This window comes from Gorilla gorilla, chromosome 13 (assembly GCF_029281585.2).
Source record: "Gorilla gorilla gorilla isolate KB3781 chromosome 13, NHGRI_mGorGor1-v2.1_pri, whole genome shotgun sequence".
NCBI classification, from domain to species: domain Eukaryota; kingdom Metazoa; phylum Chordata; class Mammalia; order Primates; family Hominidae; genus Gorilla; species Gorilla gorilla.
The window spans coordinates 68,405,774-68,429,103 of record NC_073237.2 but is presented as its reverse complement, the minus strand read 5'-3'; the positions used below and the strand labels follow the sequence as shown (position 1 = coordinate 68,429,103).

General features: G+C 40.3%; 1 protein-coding gene across 3 annotated transcripts in view; it reads right to left on the bottom strand.

Annotated features, from left to right (window-relative positions):
* The window catches only part of GDA (guanine deaminase), a 102,644-nt gene that overhangs the window by 31,903 nt on the left and 47,411 nt on the right, over nucleotides 1-23,330 (bottom strand). For all 3 annotated transcript variants that reach the window (XM_019034176.4, XM_019034177.4, XM_055350790.2), the window contains exons 3-6: nucleotides 17,203-17,374; nucleotides 9,226-9,313; nucleotides 6,321-6,426; nucleotides 795-822 (exon numbers count right to left, since the gene is read on the bottom strand). In XM_019034176.4, the coding sequence (XP_018889721.1) occupies nucleotides 795-822; nucleotides 6,321-6,426; nucleotides 9,226-9,313; nucleotides 17,203-17,374 (394 nt within the window). The remainder of the gene's footprint in view (nucleotides 1-794; nucleotides 823-6,320; nucleotides 6,427-9,225; nucleotides 9,314-17,202; nucleotides 17,375-23,330) is intronic.

Sequence of the window (23,330 nt, the reverse complement as noted above, 5' to 3'; positions counted from 1 at the left end):
ACAGAGGGCTAGGTACAGAGCTGCCCCCAAGAAAGCAAAAAACGCCTGACCTCTGTTTCTATAAGTTTGACTTTTTTTTAGATTTCACAAATAAGTGAGATCATGCAGTATTGTCTTTCTGGGGCTAGCTTATTTCACTTATTGTAATGGGCTGTAGGTTCATCCACATTGTCACAAATGGCATGATTTCCTTCCTTTTTATGGTTGAATAATATTCCATTGTGTTTGTATATAGACATATACACTGCATTTTCTTTATTTGTCTGTCTACAGACACTTAAGTTGTTTCCATATCTTGGCTATTCTGAATGATGCTGCAATGAATATAGAGGTGCAGATATCTTTTCAAGATGCTTGTTTTGCATCTTTTGGATATACACCCAAAAGTGGGATTGCTGGCTTACGTGGGGAGATGATGGTCAAAGGGTACAAATTTTCAGTTATAACATGAACAAGTTCTGAGGATCTAGTGTACAGCATGTGTGGGAATAGATGTGTTAAATTTGATTCTAATAATCAATAAACAATAAATATATCAAATCATCACATTGTACACCTTGAGTGGATTCAATTTTTATTTGTCAATTAAATATTTTAAGATAATTTTTAAAAAATGTCTGACTTCACTGAGCTGACAGTGACAGTCCACAGTGACACATCAGGCTCTAGGTAAATACTTCTACATGCATGAGATAAGCCAATCGTACACAGACTAATCACTATCAAGCAACTTTATGAATCCTACAGCTAATGCAAAGGCAATCTAAAAGCGAGCTCTGAACAAAGTTACTCACGTTCTTTTGGAGCATTTCTGACACAAATCTGAAATAAAGCAACAAATGGGTTAGAAAACTTGAGCATTTTCTTTTTTTCTTTTCTTTATTATTATTTTTTTCTTCAGACAGAGTCTGGCTCTGTCACCCAGGCTGGAGTGAAGTGGTGCGATCTCGGCTCACTGCAAGCTCCACCTCCCGAGTTCACGCCATTCTCCTGCCTCAGCCTCCCGAGTAGCTGGGACTACAGGCACCCGCCACCACGCCCAGCTAATTTTTTGTATTTTTAGTACAGACGGGGTTTCACCGTGTTAGCCAGGATGGTCTTGATCTCCTGACCTAGTGATCCGCCCTCCCTCGGCTTCCCAAAGCGCTGGGATTACAGGCGTGAGCCACCGCGACCGGCCGACCATTTTCAAATAAACATTTTTAAAAGGTAAAAACATGATTCTTACATATCCTGATTTTCATGCAAACATTTCTAATGCTGCACATGTTCCACCACCACTAATTAAAGATTAACAAGTAGTAATTACTCTGCTTTTTTACTTGCAGCCAGAGATGGAGTGCAAAATCACAGGGAAACGTAATGTTATCATCTAGCATCGGTCGGGCTGTTCTCAAATATTCCCACAGCACTCAAGCTGTTCTACTAGCTCAAGCTCCATTTGGAGAAATGTTGCAATATATTATGCTCTATGGTTGTTAGAGTCATGAAGTCCTATGCACTTGGAGACTTTTAGAAGCCATGAAGCTCTTTACTTCGAATTCTCCTAAAGTGGAAGCTAGTTGTTCCCACAACATCACCATTTATTTACAAGGGCAGAGTTCTCTTGGGGATGAACCTTGGAGTAAAGCAGAAGGAAAAGGCGAGAGGTGGTTGTGAGGTGCATGGGGGATGGGATCGTAGTGATCCCACCAGTTTATGCCTGCAGGGATGGTGGCAACTGTAAAGACTATGAAATGGCTCTTTCTGCCCTCCGTAGGCAGCTGTAGTTTTCTGCCTTCTGGCGTTCCTTTGTTTCAGAACAAAATGAGAATTAAGGTTTACTATCACCACAAAAATGGATTAATAGATAAGCTGGGATAGGCTGATGCTAAAGGAAGGCGGGTACTTCCTCCTCTCTGTGAGCATGTAAGCAGCCCCTCTGCTCCCTTTTCAGAGGACACTTTTAAGGGGAAAGGGGTCTGAACTTCAGCTTTTTTAGAAAAAAAGCTGAACTTCTAAAACTTGCATCAGAATATGTTTGGTCTTGGGAAAGATTTGTATCTAAAGCATTTTCTTCTGTATCTCTTAGATGTTGAACAGAATAAAATTACATTTTGGCCGGGTGCAGTGGCTCACGCCTGTAATCTCAGCACTCTGGGAGGCTGAAGCAGGCGGCTCACTTGAGGTCAAGAGTTCAAGATCAGCCTGGCCAATGTAGCAGAACCCCATCTCTACTAAAAACATAAAAATTAGCTGGGCATGGTGGCAGGGGCCTGTAATCCGAGCTACTAGAGAGGCTGAGACGTGATAATCGTTTAAACCTGGGAGTGGGAGGCTGCAGTGAGCTGAGACCGTGCCACTGCACTCCAGCCTGGGCTACAGAAGAAGACTCCATCTAAAAAAAAATAAAAAATAAAAAATAAAAATAAATAAATAAACCGATACAATTTCTTGTCAAATCCTTAAGGTATTATAGAAAAGCCATTTTAAAATATAAGAAAAGTATTTATATGGTCAGTAGAATCTCCCAATGTTGTATGAAAAAGAACATAATGAAAATTCATAATCTCAAGCCATAGTATGACCCACAACCAAAAGTAATTTAATGAGCAGGCCATATGTACTTTAAAGCAAATCCAATCTACAGGCAAAGCCCTGGTCTATAATAAAGGGTACAGAGAGGGTAAATAATTTACTTCATTTTACAAGAGGATTTACCCTAGGACTCCTATAGCAAGTTCCTGCAGGCTTTAAATATAATTTGTTACACAAAAATAATATTGACATTCAAGTTGGACAAACCCACACAGTGACCTTGGCAAATAGGAAGAATGCCTCAGTGCATTAATTCATCTTTCAACTTTAATTCGACGGAGTGTGCTAATACATCTTGAGCTTCTCAGGCGTTTTTTGGTTTTGGCTTCAACAATGTGTGATTAAGGGAGAAAAGTGAGGGGAAGAATGCTAGAAGCATCAAGAGAAGCACTACTGTACCACAGGAGAAAATCACAGAGAGCTGGAGTCTCTGCAAATATGCTCACAGCTATTTATTCTGTATAAAATCTTCCTTTTAAAAAAATCTAATCACTTTCTACTCAACTCTTATCTAAAGTGGATGTGAACTAGAAAACACAAATGTACATGAACACAATCTCACCCACGTACTCCTATTTTTAAAAACTATTTATATTGAAGTATAATTTACATACCATAAACTTCACCTGATTTAAGTGCACAAATCCATGATTTTTAGTAGATTTATTGGGTTTTACAACCACCATCATAACCTAGTTTTTGAACATTCTCATCACCCCAGTTAGATTCCTTGGGCCCATTTAGTTAATAGTTATTCCTGGGCTGGGCGCGGTGGCTCACACCTGTAATCCCAGCACTTTGGGAGGCTGAGGTGGGTGGATCACAAGGTCAGGAGATCGAGAGCATCCTGGCTAACACAGTGAAATCCTGTCCCTACTAAAAATACAAAAAATTAGCCGGGCGTGGTGGCGGGCGCCTGTAGTCCCAGCTACTTGGGAGGCTGAGGCAGGAGAATGGCATGAACCCGTGAGGCGGAGCTTGCAGTGAGCCGAGAACGTGCCACTGCACTCCAGCCTGGGCGACAAAGCAAGACTCCGTCTCAAAAAAAAAAAAAATAGTTTTTCCTACTTCCAGCCCCAGGCAATCGCTGGTGTTCTGTCTCTATGAATTTGCATTTTCTATACATTTCATATCAATTAAATCATACAATGTGTGGCCTTTTGTGTTTGGTTTCTTTGTCTTAGCACAGTGTTTTTAAAAACCATCCATGTTGTAGTATGTATCAGTGTTTCATTCCTTTTTATGGCTGAATAATATTCCATTGTATACCACATTTTGTTTATCCATTAACCAGTTATGAACATTTTGGTTGTTTCCACTATTTGGTGCAGGACAAGTTCTCATATGGCCTTGGTGACCCAGTTTTTCCCCTTTTCTTACTTGTAGTTATCAGAATAACTGTAGAATGTGCTGGAAATGCAACCACCCTGAGATATGGAGAAACTGGTCAGAACAGCCTGGGCTCTGTTCCCATTCCTCCTAGAACAGGATGTTCTGCAATGTTTTAGCTCAGTGAGACCAGTTTCATCTGGGTATAAAACCACAGGTAGAGCATGCTCACAGGGTCCCTCAGCTATGATGTGATGTGGGGCATGCACATATGAGACTCTTGGGCAACTTTTCCTGAGCCGTGGAGGATCAGTTCACCTAGGCTTCTACTGTCCCTTGCTACCTATCTGTGCATAATAAACTTGCTTTGCTTAACTTGTTGTATAAGTGTGCTGTCTCACCGGATTCATGCAAGTGGTGTGCAGTATTGGTGAGGTGTTTAGAGTCCTCCCCTGGGATTGATACCTATGTGCAGTGAACCTGCTCTGCTTTTGTCTTCTATAAATGATGTCACTATGAACATTTACCTGCAAGTCTTTATGTGGAAACATGTTTTCATTTTCCTTGCACATCTTTACCTTTTATGATTCTATCTGCATATGGTACCCTATTCTTTGAGGTGGAAATCTTCCCAAAGTAGGCTGTCCACAATCTTTGGGAATCCAGCTCAATGTCCAGCAGCAGCAGAGTGGGCCTTGGTCCCTCCCATGGTCTCTCTCTAGCCTGTGTCACCACATAACATCCTCAGAGCTTTTATTACAGGTAGTAGAGTGAGGCCCTATTCCCTATGAGCACAGATGTAGAACCAAAGCAGAAAAAGGAATCACATCTTCCCTCCTGTATGCCTGCATTTCAGCTTGCAGAGATGTTCTTTCAGGTCACCTTTGTGGAGAGGGGATATTCTAGATCCCTATATTAGCCTGTTATGGCCATTCCAGCACATATGCAGAACAACTTTCCTGTTCCCAAGGTAGGATGAAATAGTAGTGAAGGATGCATATACCACCTTGAGAAAACAATAAAAGATATCCAATTATGGTAACTTTTGGTGGTTTCATTACAAAAAAAAATTCTTCTTTATATCTTTTTGTGCTTCTCTAAGTTCTGGACCACGGAAACATATATTACTTTGGTATCTTTTAAAAAAAATCCTTTTGTAGTGAAAGTCTTTCATTAACCTGTAAATATAACTCATTTTTCCTAACTTCTTGTATACTATTTTATTTCATAAATAATTCTTCACTTCCATCATCATTTTTAAATTAACACATGCCATAGCAAGTATTCTTGCATACCCTCTGTTTCTCTCTCTTTTATTCTCTTTACTTACATTGAGTACGAGGTGTGATCTATATCATGAGAGAAAGAACTTTGAGCCGGGCACAGTGGCTCATGCCTGTAATCCCAGTGCTTTGCGTGGCCAAGGCGGGTGGATCACCTGAGGTCAGGAGTTCGAGACCAGCCTGGCCAACCTGGTGAAACCACGTCTCTACTAAAAATACAAAAATTAGCTGGGTGTGGTGGTGAGCACCTGTAATCCCAGCTACTCGGGAGGCTGAGGCAGGAGAATCTCTTGAACACAGGAGGTAGAGGTTTCAGTGAGCTGAGATCGCACCATTGCACTCCAGCCTGGGTGACAGAGTGACAGTCTGTCTCAAAAAAAAAAAAAAAGAAAAGAAAAAAAAAAGAACTTTGAATTTAGAGTCATAGACCCTGGTTTTGAATTCTGGCTCCACTACTTAAAAGCTGTATGACTGTGAGCAAGCCTCTTAGCCTATGTCAGACTCAGCTTCCTTATCATAAAAGACAGATGTGGGCTGGGCGTGGTGGCTCACGCCTGTAATCTCAGCACTTTGGGAGGCCGAGGCAGGCAGATCACGAGGTCAGGAGTTCGAGACCAGCCCAGCCAACATAGTGAAACCCCATCTCTACTAAAAATACAAAAATTAGCTGAGTGTGGTGGCATGCACCTATAGTCCCAGCTACTCAGGAGGCTGAGGTGGAAGAATCGCTTGAACCCAAGAGGCAGAGGTTGCAGTGAGCTGAAGGTTGCAGTGAGCTGAGACCACGCCATTGCACTCCAGCCTGGGTGACAGAGTGAGACTCCGTCTCAAAAAAAAATAAAAATAAAAAAATAATAAATAAAAAGACAGATGCTTCATGGAGATTTCTATGAGGATCAAGTGTGGCACTACGAAGGAAAGCTCTTTGTAAATCATTAATGATTATCGAGTGTTTGATCAAATTCACTGTAGACTAGCCGACCCACTGCATTAAACAGAACACTCTGAGTCACTATGTGCACATCCCAACTGGGTGATAACAGTATTCTGTTTCCTTTTTCCATCTCTAACTCCATCAGTGCAGCACAGGAATTCACCCGTAAGACAAATCAAGACAAATGGGCCTTTTACCTCTCGGTTTCCTTGATCGATTCCTCAGTGGTCTCCTTGTATTCTGGAAAAGTGTCATTCAAATCCATGCAAACTTTGCCCACAAATGCCCGCTGTCCAAATTTATCTGTAAAGTATACACAAAAAGAATATGAAGGCATGTTTGTTTCTGAAACAGTACTTTTTCTAAGCTTTCAACAATAATTTTTAAATTAAAATCATATATGGAAAACATAAATGAAAATGTAAAAGATCATCCACCATCACACCACTTAAGAACAGTAACCACCACAAACTCCCTACTATATTCAGTAAACAGTAGAAGTTTTTCTATTCATCACTTTAACCCACTACCTCCCCCATCCCCATTCTCAGGCTGTCAGGTGGGTTTTTTGTTGTTTTTGTTTGTTTGTTTGTTTTGTTTTTGAGACGGAGTCTCACTCTGTCACCAGCCTGGAGTGCAGTGGCGCGATCTGGGCTCACTGCAACCTCCAACTCCCTGGTTCAAGTGATTCTCCTGCTTCAGCCTCCTGAGTAGCTGGGATTACAGGCAAGCACCACTGCGCCCAGCTAATTTTTGTATTTTTAGTAGAGACAGTGTTTCACCATGTTGGCCAGGATGGTTCGATCTTCTGACCTTGCGATCTGCCCGCCTGGGCCTCCCAAAGTGCTGGGATTGCAGGCGTGAGCCACTGTGCTTGGCCGGGTGTTTTAAAGTTATTATTCAGTTTTTCCCTTTGCTTATCCAGTGTGTCTATATTTTCATTAAATATGCAACCATCTTTGCTCTCATTTTATCACATGGTAAAGGAGCAAACAGTCTCAGGTCCTAAAGAAAGACTCTCTTAGTCATTGACATACCTACACTCAGCTTCTTCTCCCCCAACTTACAATCTCCCTCCTGTCTCCTACTCTACCACCATCCCTTGAATCTCTCTCTCCCTCTCTCTATCATGGTCCTCTTCTAGACAAAACACAGAATGGCTGAGGGATAAGAACATGAGCACTGGAATTGGAAAGATTTGGACTGATTCCTTATTCCTCTGATTACTCCAGGTGGTGGATATTATTTGGTTAAGGTCTAAACCTATATATGTACAGTGTTCTCTGCTATGTGTAGGGTTGTGAGGAATACATGCAACAATATATATAAGGTGTCAGGCATGTGGTTATCTAGGCAACATACTGCTACTATTCTTTTTTTTTTTTTTTTTTTTTTTTTAAGGTGGCGTCTCACTCTGTCGCCCAGGCTGGAGTGCAGTGGCACAATCTCAGCTCACTGAAAGCTCTGCCTCCCAGGTTCACATCATTCTCTTGCCTCAGCCTCCTGAGTAGCTGGGACTACAGGTGCCCACCACCACGCTTGGCTAATTTTTTGAATTTTTAGTAGAGACAGGGTTTCACCATGTTAGCCAGGATGGTCTCAATCTCCTGACCTCGTGATCCGCCCGCCTCAGCCTCTGAAAGTGCCAGGATTACAGGCATTAACCACCGTGCCTGGCCATACTATTCTTAACTGAAACAATGCCAATATTATCTGTGAGGAATTTTACGCAGTCTTACTAGCAGCTCTCAGCACTAAAAACCTAGTCCTCATCAAAGGTGCTGGAAGAATTCTATTTCAGCAAGAAAGTTGAGGCTATATGGGACAATGGTAATTGTTTTTACAGTGTCTCCATCTCTGTCATAAGAGATTTTCAAAAACCTTTCTGCCTCTCTCCTTCCCCTGTAATTCATTTAGATAACTGGCCATTAGATTAATCTTCCTTAAAATACGACTTTCATCACATCACTCACACCTGGACTTAGAACCTTTTTTGAGTCTTTGGTGCGTATTTGAGCTCTTCTACAATGTGAACCCTCCCATCTGCCTACCCTCTTCTCCCACTGCCCCCAGGCGATGAATCCACTCCTCTACTTAAACTACTGTGGTCCCTGCATCCACTATTGACACTCCTGTTCCCATGCCTGTGTCCTTCCCCTATCTAGAAGACAGTTTGTCCTCTCCTCATCTTGTCTTTACTTCAAAGCCCAGTTTAAAGGACCCTTTCATAAAGTCTTCCCAGATGTCGTAGTTCTGGGTTCTCTTTGCCTTCTCTGAAGACTGTAGTATCTATTTTCAGAGTCACCCATTAGGTCAGGTCTTTTGCATAAGCAAACAGTGGCATCAGTGTATCAGCCAACAGTATTTACTGAGCACCTGCTATGTGCCAGGTACTGTGCTGGGTACAAGTTTTGGAATCATCAACCCGAATCCAGAATCAGCTCTTCTTACTAGCTGTGCAACCCTGGGCATGTTACTTATCCTCTCTGAGCGTCAGTCTAACCATCTGTAACATGAGGACATCAGTAACCACTTCAGAAGGCTGTTTGCCGCTGAACTAATTATTACAGAGTGCTTTGCACGACGCTAGACATCTAGTAACAGCACCATAGTTGTTACTAAGGTTAGTAATCAATGGTGTAGGTATTCTGTCTGGCTTCTCAAGGGCAGAGACTATTTTTTATCTCATTGCGTTTCCAGCATCTAGCACAGTGCCCTGACTCTAGCCAACAGCCACTATGTATCTGCTGATACAAGAAACTATTACCACAACTAGAATTAGTAAAGTTTCCCTAAAAAGCCCTAAATTAATACACAAAATTCAGACTCATATATATCATTCTGTAACCAAAAATTGTAAGTAAATAGAGTACTTAGAAAATAGAAAACACTCTATGATACAGTTTTCTATTTTCTAAGTACTTTAGAAAATTTTCTAAGGGCCACAGTGACATATAGACACTTAATTACTTGCAAAAAATGTAATGCTCATGTTCTAGCAATTAAAAGGCAGGTCTGCCCACAAGTACATATAAGTTGTTTGCCACAATGGTCTGCCTGTCTTTGCTTGAGGTGCCCATAAATCATGCTTCATTTGCTCACCTGTAATGTCGGCAAGGAGCAGAGATGAGTCAGTGTGAATTGTTGCAAAGTAACAAGCTGTGGTTGTTCCATTCTTTAGTGTTCTCCTCTAAAAATAAATCACAAAAACCGTGAATCACGTGTGCTCAGAAAAGTCACATGGTACATCCAGAGGAAAACAGAATTTTAGTTTTTAATTTTAAAATGTTTTTATTTAAAGGTATGCCATCTTGATGTAGAGTACAGTTAGGTAAATGGCAAAATGGAGGAGAAGCTGATACTTCTGATTTTTTCTCGATTCACACAGTTCTGTGCTTCAGAATTCATTAAAATGTGATACTAATGAATTCCTTCTTTCTTAGGATTGTTTAAGGATATCCAAATTTTATTGCATCTGGGAGTACATAAATAAGGTTTTTCTTCTACTACAGAATAAAAATATTCAGCCAGACTTTAGCTCAACCTGGAAGGTTAATCACATATATCTATCTCCTTTCCTTTGCAAACTACAGCAAACATGACAGTAAAGGAGTACAAACGTTATTAACCCACAAGAAGAACATGAGAGGAGAGACATGAGCAGAGAAAACATTTCAATATCTTCTTGGAAGACAAAAAACATGGACGAGAACCTGGAAGCAACTTGGAAAGAAGGAGAGAAGTGTGTGGGTTTTAGCAGGGGACTGGCTGGAAGTCTATGCAGGTATGATTAAACCCTGGCAGGAACCTTGTTGAAATCAGCCAACCACACTTCACTTCTTCCTTGTAAGAGAGATTTACTCTTTATAGAACCTGGATAGTATTTAGAGGGTACAAGCTCCAAAAGAGAAGGTAAAGCAGAGGTTTAAGTGAAAATCTGGCTGACCTCAAGGGCACTCAGTCATTTTCCCCAGAATACCACGTGTACTACTCCCACAACTCCCGGCAGGGGACTAAACGATTCTTTTCTAGAGAAAATGAATGGCTCTAAAAGAAAGATGTCTTCACAGTGACATTTGGGACCCAAATTCACTGCCTTCACTACTCATCCTATAATGAAGTTACCATCAACAAGTGATACCTCCACCCAGAAATTCCAGTCAGCACCTTATAGCATCACAGTATGAATGTATGTCCAGGGTTTGATAGGCATTGGAGGGAATCTATTATCAAAAAGATAAGGAGGGGGAGAAAGAATCTGGAAAAAATCTTAGAGGAAACATAATCTATAAGGTCAGAAGAAAGCTCAGTTAAAAAAAACAACTATGACTCACATCCTCAAAGAAATAAAAGACACTATTGCACCCACAAAACAAGAACAGAATGCTATGAAAATCAGAATGCAGGAGCTCTCCAAAAGTAAAAATATTATAAATGAAATGTGGAAGCCAGTAGGAGGGTTGTAGGATAAATTACAAGAGAATTGCTCAGGAAAAGGAAAAGATGAAAATCAAAGGTGAGAACATAAGAAAATTAGGCTCAATCTAGGCAATCCAACATTTAGAATAAGAAATCTAATTTTTTTTAAATAAATGGAAGGGACAAAAATATGAAAAATAATATTCATCTCCAAAATTAAAATCATCATAGAATTGTCAGCACAGGGAATAAAAAGAGAACCCAAAGTAAGGCATATACTTGTGAGATATTAAGTTCGTAAGTACAGAAAAGATGCTAAAAACTCCAGGAAAAAAAAAAAAAAACTGGTCACAGATAAATGACAGGACTCACAACGACACTGGATTTCTCACTAACAATGCTGGAAGCAGAACAATGCCTTCAAATTCAACTCATATATATCATTCTGTAACCAAAAATCCTAAGTAAATAATTAAAGTACTTAGAAAATAGAAAACACTCTATTATATAGGTTTCTATTTTCTAAGTACTTTAGAAAATTTTCTAAGGGCCACAGTGATACACAGACAATTAAGTACTTGCAAAAAATGCAATGCTCATGTTCTAGCAATTAAAAAGGAGGTCTTCCCACAAGTACATATAAGTTGTTTGTCACAACAGGAGTTATTTTTAACATACAATTTTATACCTTGGTAAATTATCAATCAAGTGTGAAGGTAGCATAGAAATATGATAAAGTACCGAAGGACTTGAAAATTTTACTCTCCATGAACTCTTTCTTACGAAGCTTTTAGAAACTGTCTTTTAGTAAAACACAAGAGTAATCCAAAGTAATTCCTGGATCCAGGGAGTGGGCATTAAACGCAGGAAAGAGGCAGAGTGCCAAGATTACAGTAGTGCTACAGAGAATGCTGACCGGAAACAAGAGAATGGGAGGAGGTGAGAAGATCTTCAAGAAAGAAAATGGAATGGATATTGCCTGACCTGTCTGAGCACTTGGAAAAAGGACTAGTGGATTGAATACTTTGGGGCATATCTTTAGCAGAAGCTTTTGAAGTGCAGAGGAAAACCCTCCAGACAGTGGCTCTTGCTTACATTTTGCCTGTTATTAGCTATGTGACCTTGAAAAAGTTGCTTACATTCCATGTTTCCTCCTTTGTAAAAAAAGAGGGTTTTCTTGACTAGTACAGACATCAGAAGCTCAAGTGTCTGCAGGATTGAAATAGTTTGGAGTTAGGATAATAGAAACGAACATGCCGTACCTTAGACAGTAGCCTCTAATTAGATCCAGTGTGTTCCATTTTTTTGTTGTTGTTGTTATTTTGGGTTTTGTTTTTTGAGACAGGGTCTTGCTCTGGAGTGCAGAGGTGCCATCACACATCACAGCTCACTGTAACCTTGAATTCTAGGGGTCAAGAGAGCCTTCCACCTCAGCCTCCCAAGTAGCTGGGACTACAGATGCATGCCACCATGCCTAGATATTTTTTTCTTTTAAGACAAGCCCTTGCTATGTTGCCCAGGCTGGTCTTGAACTCATGGCCCCAAGTGATCCTCTTGCCCTCAGACTCCCAAAGTTGTTGGGATTATAGGCATGAGCCACCGCACCTGGCCCAGTCAATTGTTTCAAAAAAGCAAATGAGAACTCAGTAACATTGGTTAGCCCCAAAAGTCAAAAGAATTTGGAAACCTGTCAATTTTTCCAAATCTTAAGATAATTTTCATGTAAAACAAAAAAATCTGGCCACCAGCAGAGGATGTTTAGAACCTGTCAATTACAGACAAGGATGAGCTCTCCATCACAAATCCAGGTGGAAAGCCAATACCATGACAAAGGTATCAAATTTAATCTCCAGCAACTAGAAAAGTGTATGGGTTCTAGGATGTGCTCAGTAAATATTTACTGAATGAACACCTGAGGAAGAAGAATTACTAAAACAACAAGAGACATCAAATGAATGAAAAATAGCATCCTTTGATGAATAGGACAGGATGTCGTATCCTTGAAAGAGGAACAGATTATTATAAATAGTAAGAGTGAGTTAATGATTTACAAAACTGGCCCATACCATTTCCTAAGAATGTAGTATGAAAGAAAAGTTTAGAGACATGAAAACAGAAGTTTCAATATTTTTCTAATAGTAATTATCAAAAGGAACAATAGATTGAAGAGAGGAATATACTCAGAAAGAGAGAGAAAGAGAAAGAGAAATAACAGAATTCCTAGAAACAGAAGGAAGACAGAAGTTCTCTTATTGAAAGAACTATGTATTAAAGAGAATGAATTGAAGAATTAAACTGAGAATGAATTGGGATGATCAACAATTATAATTTCAGAATATCAGGAATGAAGAAAAAAATCTCAAAGGCCAGAAAATTAACTAGAAAGAAATGAGAATCAGATTGATGTCAGCACATTGGATGCTGATAGATAAATAATTTCAAATAGAATTCTCTCTACAGCTAAGGCATTGTTCAAGAGTCAAAAAAAAAAGTAAAGCCATTTTTGATAATTCTAGGTTTTAGAATGTTTATCACTCACCTGATTGGAAAGAATTGTCAGAGGATATATTCCAACAAAAATGAATGAAGACAGGGATCCAAGTAGCAAAATAAAAAGCAAAGCTCATTGTTAAATTATAATTATAATAATTATTATTATTGAGATGGAGTCTCACTCTGTCACCCAGGCTAGAGTGCAATGGCGCATCTTGGCTCACTGCAACCTCCACCTCCTGGGTTCAAGAGATTCTCCCGCCTCAGCCTCCTGAGTAGCTGGGATTACAGGCACCCGCCATCATGCCTGGCTAATTTTTGTATTTTTAGTAGAGGCGGGGTCTCACCATGTTGGCCAGGCTGGTCTTGAACTCCTGACCTCAGGTGATCCGTCCGCCTAGGCCTCTCAAAGTGCTGGGATTACAGGCATGAGCCACCGTGCCCGGCCCTCATTGTTAAATTAAGTGCAGATGTTAAAATAAAAAACTGGAATTAAATTGAGATAATTGTTTTAAATTAAACTTAAAAGTTAAATATTATCTTAAATACAGTATACATGGCAAAAAAAATGGAACTAAAATCTCAGATGATATAACATAGGACATAGCAAAAAGGGTAGGGATGAAGAAGGGAACAGAATGAAAATGCTCTTGTCTTACCATATGGGAGAATATGGAGCAAAAGAATAGAAGTGTTCAAGACTTTTAACAACTTCATCTCATAGAGATAGAAAAAATTGTCAAATCAACAGAGAAAATGCAGTCTTCTTTTAAAAAATCGCAGAATAATCATAAAAATTAACCTTTTATTAGGTCATAAATCTCAGCTATCCCCAAGAAAAATGACACATTACATTTACTAACCAAACTAAAACTCAAAATTAAAACGGATATGTAATCTAAATTTTTCTAAATTTTCAAAATTTTAAGCACCTTTCTACAATCTTGACTTAAAGATGAAATTGAAACGGAAAGCTGGGGTTATTCAGAAGCACTACACAAACACTGATAGTAAGCCCCTTCCTCAGTGTCAGGCCCAAACCAGGAGGTACAGGGCTTATATGGGAGAAGATTTTAGTGAATGAGAAACTGAAGCTTCAAATTGGACTGTGTTAAAGCAAGCTAAATTTGGCCTGAGCATGCTTCTCAACTTTGAGTTTATAAGGAACTGCAACCTAACTTAGTATATCAACTCACTGAAAGCCTGATTAGTAATATGCTTTTGTAACAAATAGCTGAGTCTCAGCCAATCACAGCAGCTAAGCTCTAGCCAGTCACAGGCACCAAGTGATCAGAACAAGTTTGAATAAGGCAAACCCAGAGCTGTAACAATCAAGCTGTTGCTGTACCTCACTTCCATTTTCTGTCTTAAATGCTGCCTGCCCACCTTGCTGGGCAGAGTCCTCTGAACCTTTCCTGGTTCTGAGAGCTGCCTGATTCTGGAATCGTTCTTCGCTCAATTTACTCTGTTAAATTTAACTTGTGTGAAGTTTTTCTTTCCACAACTAGAATGAACTGAAAACACTAGAAAGTTCAGGAACTGCCCTAATTACAGTAAGGGGACAGGACAGGGAGACCCCCTGAGAAAGGGAAGAAGGAAGGGAGGAAGGAAACCCAAAGCTACTCCTGTTTATTCCCACTGAGCTCATCTCACTGAGTAGGCTACGTGGCTAGTTAACACATCTCCACACCCTTAAACAGATGTCAGCCATACCCTCAGTGCCTCCAACTTAAAAGTTTGTGGGCCCACACTCATTCATTATCAGACACATAGGATATGTGCTCCGCAATTTTTTTTTTTTTTTTTTTTGAGACAGAGTCTCACTGTGTCACCCAGGCTAGAGTGTAGTGGCCTGATCTTGGCTCACTACAACCTCCTCCTCCGGGTTCAGGCGATTCTCATGCCTCAGCCTCCTGAGTAGCTGAGATTACAGGCACATGCCACCACACCCGGCTAATTTTTGTATTTTCAGTAGAGATGGGGTTTCGCCATGTTGGCCAGGCCGGTCTCAAACTCCTGACTTCAGGTGATCCGCCCACCTTGGTCTCCCAAAGTGCTAGGATTACAGGCCTTACATCAAATACTTAAACCACTACCACACTCGGCCTGACATCAAATACTTAAACAAATCTCTGATGTCAGAAATAATTTATATGGAGTACTGCCTGAAAAATATATAGTCTTTGATACTCTACCTCTCTAAACATAAAAGAATGATCTATCTGGACTTTTTGATAGTATAGAATCTTTACAATATATATTTTGGCAGCATAGTGTCTATCCACACTAAGGAATATTGAGATTAATTTTCTTAAGTTTCAGTATGAAGCATAGATATGCTTTACCTTAACAAATGTGTTTTTTAATCATAAAAGCAGTATAAATTTCATAACTGATTTCCCTCTTTGGGTCAGGTTCTAGAAATCTAAAGCCAAATTCATGACAAACTAACAAATGCATGGACCCCCACAGTAGACATTGTTTTCTTGGTTTTATTTTACTTTTCCTTCCCCCTTTTTTTCTTTGCCTTGATATCATGACTCATTTTCTTTTGTTGTATACTACGCAATTTTCAGCTATCTCACATCTTTTTTAGAACAATGTGAGGTATAAATAAATTTTGAGAATAAAGATTTGGTGTGGTTAACACCATTCATTAACACAATGCACCAGCTACTTTATACATAGCTTTAGTCCTTCTCAGCTTTTCTAGTGTCATGTGGTGCATGCTAAATATGTAAGATCCACAATTGCACTGAATTTATAATTACGTGAGGCAAGTGTATAAATGTTAGCACTTGCTCGGCCGGGCGCAGTGGCTCATGCCTGTAATCCTGACACTTTGGGAGGCCGAGGTGGGTGGATCATGAGGTCAGGAGTTCAAGACCAGCCTGAGCAATATGGTGAAACCCCGTCTCTACTAAAAATAGAAAAATTAGCCGGGTGCGGTGGCAGGTGCCTGTAATCTCAGCTACTCGGGAGGCTGAGGCAGGAGAATCACTTGAATCTGGGCAGCAGAGGTTCCAGTGAGCCGAGATCATGCCACTGCACTCCAGCTTGGGTGACAAAGTGAGACTCTGTCTCCAAAAAAAAGAAAAAAAAAAAGCACTTGCTTTTATTTTTGGAATGATGCAAGACCAAAAAAACTGGCAAGATGGTTAGGTCAGTTGATGTGGAAGGCTTATAATACTGCCACCACCACATGTAGTGAACACCTTAGGAGGAATCAATGGGTCCCACAAAAATCCATGAGTGTTCAGACCAAGTGCGCTGAACACCAGGACATAATGGTCAGACAAGGCAGCATTTGCGCTTTAGCTCCTTTACTGCAGAAACTGTTTCTAATTCCTGAGTAGATTGTGGTTCTGGGCACAGGATTGGAGTAAGAAAGGAACTGATTTTCCTGAAAGAGGAGAAGGAAGGACACTTTCAGAGCCTTCAACATATGGCTGGCACACACTACTGCCACTGTTCAATGACTGTACTAGCCCCAGAGTTCCCTCTAGTGGTGTCAGTGCTCAAGTCACATTACCACGTGCCATGCAATATGGGACCATCCTATTTTCCCTTCCTTGCAAAGCTCCCAGAATAACATGATATTCCTTCTAACAGTAATTTAAATTTTTAATTTTAAATTTCCTTGGGTATTTTTAAAGCAAACAAATAGAGCTCCTACCATGTGCCAGGCACTATTCTAAGAACTTCACAAATATTAACTTGCTTAATTATCATGAGAATCCTGTGAAATAGGTACTATCATGATCTCTATTTTTTACAGATGGGAAAAGTGAGTCACATAACTTTGCAAAGGTCACATAATGAATCCATATGGTCCTCAGAACAGCATTATGGATTAGCAGGAGTAGGGAAATACACATATTCATTAAACCCAGATTTGGTAAAGTAAAACACAGAAAGTAAAAGAGTAACGTAAACCCACCAGATTGGGGTTTTGGAAACTTGGATTCAAATTCTCTCTTTGCCACTGACTAGCTGTGTAGGTGAGGTGGTCACAAACTCACTGGACTGTGAAAAAGAAACTTAAAAATTCTCTATGGCTCATCTTAGGCTTAACCGCTTATGCTTTATAATTTAAATCTGTCCTAGGAAACTGATATTTCTATAGATGACCAAACAGAATACCACACTCACACACAGGATACTTACGACAACTCTGGTATATACTTCTTCTGCAAAGTCGATGTTCTGGAATCTGTGTTCTGCAGGAAATGTGTACTTGGTCAGCCACTCCAAGAGTGGCAGGTCTATGCTACTTCCAGCAAAGGAATACTGAGAGGCATGGATGTGTGTATCAACCAGCCCAGGCATGAAGAACTCACTGGAAATTAAGATGAGAATAAAAGTATTTAATAATATCTTCAGTCATTTCCCATATTTTTAAATCACATTTTTTCCCAAGCATGATTTCACTGTTCACCCACACAGGTTTACAGGTAATGCAATCAGACAACTGTAAATTCTCCAATTATTTAGAGGTCAGGACATAAAAATGAAGCTCTGCTAGGAGAGATATAGCTCCTAGGTTGGAATGGCTGGTCGGGGCTAACCAGTGATGACGAAGGGAGGGAAAAACACAGCATTGAGCAGAAGCAAAGCAGTGGTGGCACAAGAAAGGACGGGAACTCTGATTTAATCCTATGATTTTGTTCTCACAACTGATAGTTGTAGGTCAGAGATCAAGAATGGAAGAGGAGGTCTTTAAAACTTCTGGAGCCGTGCTGAGCAATGTGCACACCAGTCACTAAGGGCGACTAAAGGTGAGAAACAGACTGGCTGCAATTTTAGACTCAGCAGTCATCTTGATCTTGTCTGACTACAAGAAACCTAGTCTTTTCCCACGTGTTACAGAAACTGAGTTCTGAAATAGAAGCAGCAAGAGCAAGCTGGTTAGGGACAGGCGATCTCAGGAGATGGACCACAAACGGGCAGTGGTGTAAGTAGTGAAGCGAAGAGGGAGTTACATATGATGCTGTGACAACCATGCTCAGGATGCTTGTGATCACTAATGCTACCACCATGATCCACCAATTAATATTCATATTTCTATTAATTCTTATAATTAGAAAGTCCTGGAAAGTGTTCAGAGGCACTACCCACAGAATCGAGGCAGTATGGTGCTAACAGACACTTCATGCTTTTCTAAAGAGCTAATGCAGTTCACCACAGTCACTATTAAGTATCTAACCTCATCCAAACAGATATTTGCCAAAAGATGGGACCCTCTACTGCCACCATTATCCTAGGTAAATATTCAATCACATAAGCAACTTGAACTTGAAACCTAACATTACAAATAATTCCTCATGCTATCAAATCAAATGTATACATACCACCTAACTGTAAGCCTAATAAAGCCATGAGTAACTATAAATGCTTTATTTTAAAACAAGAGCAAGGAATGGCAGACTCAGTGGTCATCTTGATCTTGTCTTACTACAAGAAAGCCTCTACATCGCATGGAAAAGACTAGCTTTTTTGTAGTCAGTTATTATAATAATGATGGTGACAGCAGCTAATGTTTCCTGAATATGTACATTCACTAGGCACTGGCACAGCGTTCTACATACATCATCTCATCTGTGGGCAGCGGTTGAGTTAAAGTGTATACATTCTGGTTTTGGCCTGCTAAGATCTGAAATCAGGTTTGACCATAAATCAGCAGTTAGATATTTGACATATTAAAAAAAAAAAAAAAAAAAAAGAAAAAAAAAAAAACCTCTGTGTGACTCAGTTTCCCCTTATGTAAAATGGAGATAGTAGTAGCATCATAGGGCTGTCGTGAGGATGTATTTAGTGTGTGTAAGAACAATGCCTAGATAATGGAAAGCATCAATAAATGTTATGGATGATGATGATGATGATGTAATGTTCACAAGAAACTTAGTAAGTATGAGAGTACTGTTACCCTCCTTTACATAAGGGTATGCTAAAGCTCAGGGAATTTATGTAGCTTGAAAAAAAGTAACTGTTAACTAGTCAGCTTTGGAGCTGAGATTCAAACCCAGGCAGTTTGTCTGTAGGTTCAGTACTCTCGGTCACTACGTTCCACGTGATGGGATTGTTAATTTACTAACTATGGAAATAAAGAACAGTGACAACTTTTTAAGGACGTCAAGAAGGCAACATTAAGTGGGCCTATAATGCGGGAAGCACTCTGAAAGGGAGGGTGGAATATGGATTTCTCTCAGGTATCAGTCACTGATCTCTCCACAGTGTCAGTCCTTTGGGTCTTTGCTTTCTCTCCTGTCATAAAACGGAATAGCAGTGTAACTTCCTCATGCAGTTAAATTGTTTAACCAAATAATGTTTCCCAAATGTCTACTATATTTAGGAAACCGCCAAGCCCTGTGGAGAGTCCAGAGAAAAATAAGGCATATTGTCCTCAAAGACTTTATAATCTAGTTGAGGAGGTTACGGGTGAATGAGGGAGACAGAGAGGAGGAGGAAGAAAAATGAGGAGAAAGAAAAAGGAGAGGAGGAGAAGAGGAAAAGGACGAGAAAGGAGGAGGAGAAGGAGAAAAAGGAGGAGGAGGAAGAGGAGGAGGGAAGAAGAAGAGCAAGAAAAGGAAGAAGAAGGAGAAGGGAGAAGAGGCAGAAGAAAAGAAGGAGAGGAGGCTGGGCGTGGTGGCTCACGCCTGCAATCCCAGCACTTTGGGAGGCCGAGGCGGGCAGATCACGAGGTCAGGAGATCGAGACCATCCTGGCTAAAACGGTGAAACCCCATCTCTACTAAAAATACAAAAATTCGCCAGGCGTGGTTGCAGGCGCCTGTAGTCCCAGCTACTCGGGAGGCTGAGGCAGGAGAATGGTGTGAACCCAGGAGGCGGAGCTTGCGGTGAGCGGAGATAGTGCCACTGCACTCCAGCCTGGGTGACAGAGCGAGACTCCATCTCAAAAAAAAAAAAAGAAAGAAAGGATTCTGATTTGAGGGTCTTCTTATATAGGTAACTCTAGAAGTTGGCGATGCCAGAGATCTCTGTGGAAGAAAGAACAAACCAACATCTTAAGCAGCACCTTCGACTTCAGGAGTAAGACTGAGAAAGAAAAGATCAGGATCAATCTTGGCAGAGTTATTGTCAGGAGGGTAGAGGGAACCCAGGACAGAGAGGTGTCAGGGACAGTAAAGAAGAGACATTCAAGAAGGAGCAGGGCAGTGACTAGTGCCAAAAACTGCAAGGGTCAAAAATGCATGGCCTCAGGAATAATCCTAAGACCCCCAATTTTGGAAAGATTTAGCTCTTCCTTTAAAAAGTAGTCACTGAGTCTCTAGAATGTTTTGGTTACTGCACTAAGTGCTAAAAAGAGAGTGTTTGAGAAAGTCCTGTGCAGATGGAGAGCTCGCTTTTAAAATATTTGGTAGTGAAAGTTAGGATGAAGAAGAGTTCAAGTCACTTTATGTTTTTCACGTAGGAGAAATGAGCATGTTCATTGTAGCTGAGATGAGAGAGTGAAAGATGATTCAGAGTACAAAGTCTTCAGAGGCAACAGAAGCGCAAGGATTTATTGCATCTGAAGTGTGATTTTTTTACCCAGAAAAGTTACAGTCCCTTTAAGGAAATAGTAAGCATCGTGAAATGATTATTAATAAAAAGATTCCCAGAATCAAGGTTACAGTCCAGGATTAATTACAGATAATATTGGTACACACAGAAGCATGGAATGTGAGAGTGCACATGAGATTAGAGGTCAGTGAGCCCACCTACTCATTTTATAGAGAGAACAAAAGGAAGGTCTGGGATTGCAAGTTTATTTTTGACTTGCAATTTGTTGGCGGCTCAGCTAGGATTCAAACTCGGTTCTCCACTCACAACATCACTTATGGCTAAATTGTAGCTACTAAAAGCCCAGCTGCAGGCAAAGCAGAGAAGAGATCTGAAGGAAGCAGCAGAAGGTAAAAAAGCTCTCCTTTCTCCCTTCTTTTCAGCTTTCCTCTTCTCACTTTACTTAATCAGCATCATAATTTCCTCAGAGAATCTCAACTTCCCCCAGGTATTCCAAATCTGCAGTGTTGGCCAAGCCATATCATAACCTGAGCAAAAAAAATTATATATATATATATACACACACACATATATATATATATACACATATATATATATACACATATATATATATGTATCCCCTTATATATGCTTATCAGAACATCCACCTATCTTTTCACCAAATGGAACACATTAATAAAGTTTTATAATCAGAAAACAATACAGGTATGTATCAATACATGTGTGTATTACCCAAACCATCATCACCATCATCAACCTGCCCTACCAGTAATGCAATGGCATCATGGGCCTGAGAATCCATGTTATTTGAAAGTGACTGTTCCATTGCACAAAAAAAAATGCATGGCTGTAAAACAAACAATATCTTGTCTTTATTTAAAATGTTGGTATTTTGTTCATCATGAGTTTTTGCATTAATTTTTTTTTTTTTTTTTGAGATGGAGTCTCACTCAGGCTGTAGTGCAGTGGTGCGATCTCGGCTCACTGCAACCTCTGCCTCCCAGGTTCAAGCCATTCTCCTGCATCAGCCTCCCGAGTAGCTGGGACTACAGGGGCCCACCACCATGCCCGGCTAATGTTTTGTATTTTTAGTAGAGATGGGGTTTCACCGTGTTAGCCAGGACAGTCTCGATCTCCTGACCTCGTGATGCGCCTGCCTCGGCCTCCCAAAGTGCTGGGATTACAGGGTGAGCCACCGCACCCAGCCATGCATTACTTTTTATATTTTAAAATATTGCCTTAAAAGTATTTATCTTGATTACTGAGTTTTTGCCCCTCCCCTGCTGCTTTTAAATTTTGTGCCTGAGGTGAATGCCTCACTCCCCTCACCCTAATTCTGGCCCTGCAAACCTGTCCAGGGTCCATGGCCACCATCTGATTCACTCCTACCACAGCACTGCCCATGGTACTCCAGTTGTGATTTCCCTTTTCTAAAAATCCACACAGTACTGAGATAGACCTGTAGATACACTATGTATTGGGCCAAATCTATTAAAAACTGTCTGAGACATCCCTTTATGGTATTTTAATCATGACTTAAATTCAACTGCACATAACTTGTGTGCTTGATATAAGAATCTCTTTGCATTTTAAATATAATCTTTCTTCAAAGACTTCAGTCTTCTACTAAAATTTAAATTATTTCTTACCTTACTACTTCCTTGTGTGCAGTACTTACATACGACCCCCAGAATCTGCATTTCTGATGGATTTAATTTCAAAAGCAACCTCATAAAGAGGAAGAAAAGGATGTGAAGACCCACAGTTATGTTTACCCTCCTCCCCATCCTCCAACCGTTTCCACCATTCTCTCATCCCATCTCAGCCTCTACTTCAACTGCTTCCAAGCCTTCTTCTAATCCTGCACCACAAAGACACGCAAGCAGGAGACTATAAATGTCAGTTGCTCCTCATCATAGATTCTTACATGAAAATCTAGCAAGAGGAAGTAGATGGTAACAGCAGAAGCTACTATATTCATTTCCATGCCCAGCGCCCACACACTTCCAAGCCCATAGAGAGGCAGCAGGGAGAGGGAAGGAGGCAAGGGATGTGAGTAAAACTGCAGGTGGAGTGAAACATTATAAATAGTCACTCTGTCTCTCTGGACTATGACCAGGGATGAGCTTCATAGTCTAGATGACCTCAAAGAGGGAAAGTGGCTTGCTTGACTTTTAACATCTGCAAAGCTACAGTCTGTGGATTCAAACCAGGTATTTTCATTCCTAGTTCAATGTTCCTCTATTACGTGAAACAGTGTTTCTCTATATTACATGAAAGTCTATTCCCAAGTTATCAAGGTGTTTTCAGAATATAAATGGTACCAATTTTATTGGCCTTGGGACTTACTTGGCCTGAAACAAGATAAAATATTTTAGCTTTAAAAAAGTCTTCCCATTCATGTCCTTTGCAGGGACATGGATGATGCCAGAAGCCATGACTTTCAGCAAACTAACACAGGAACAGAAAACCAAACACCGCATGTTCTCATTCATAAGTGGGAGTTGAACAATAATAACAAATGGACACAGGGAAGGGAACATCACACACCGGGGCCTGTTGGGGAGTGGGGGGCAAGGGGAGGGAGAGCATTAGGACAAATATCTAATGCATGTGGGGCTTAAAACCTCGATGAAGGGTTGATAGGTGCAGCAAACCACCATGGCACATGTATACCCATGTAACAAACCTGCACGTTCTGCACATGTATCCCAGAACTTAAAGTAAAATAAATAAAAAATAAAATAAAAATTACAATAAAAAAAAGTTTTC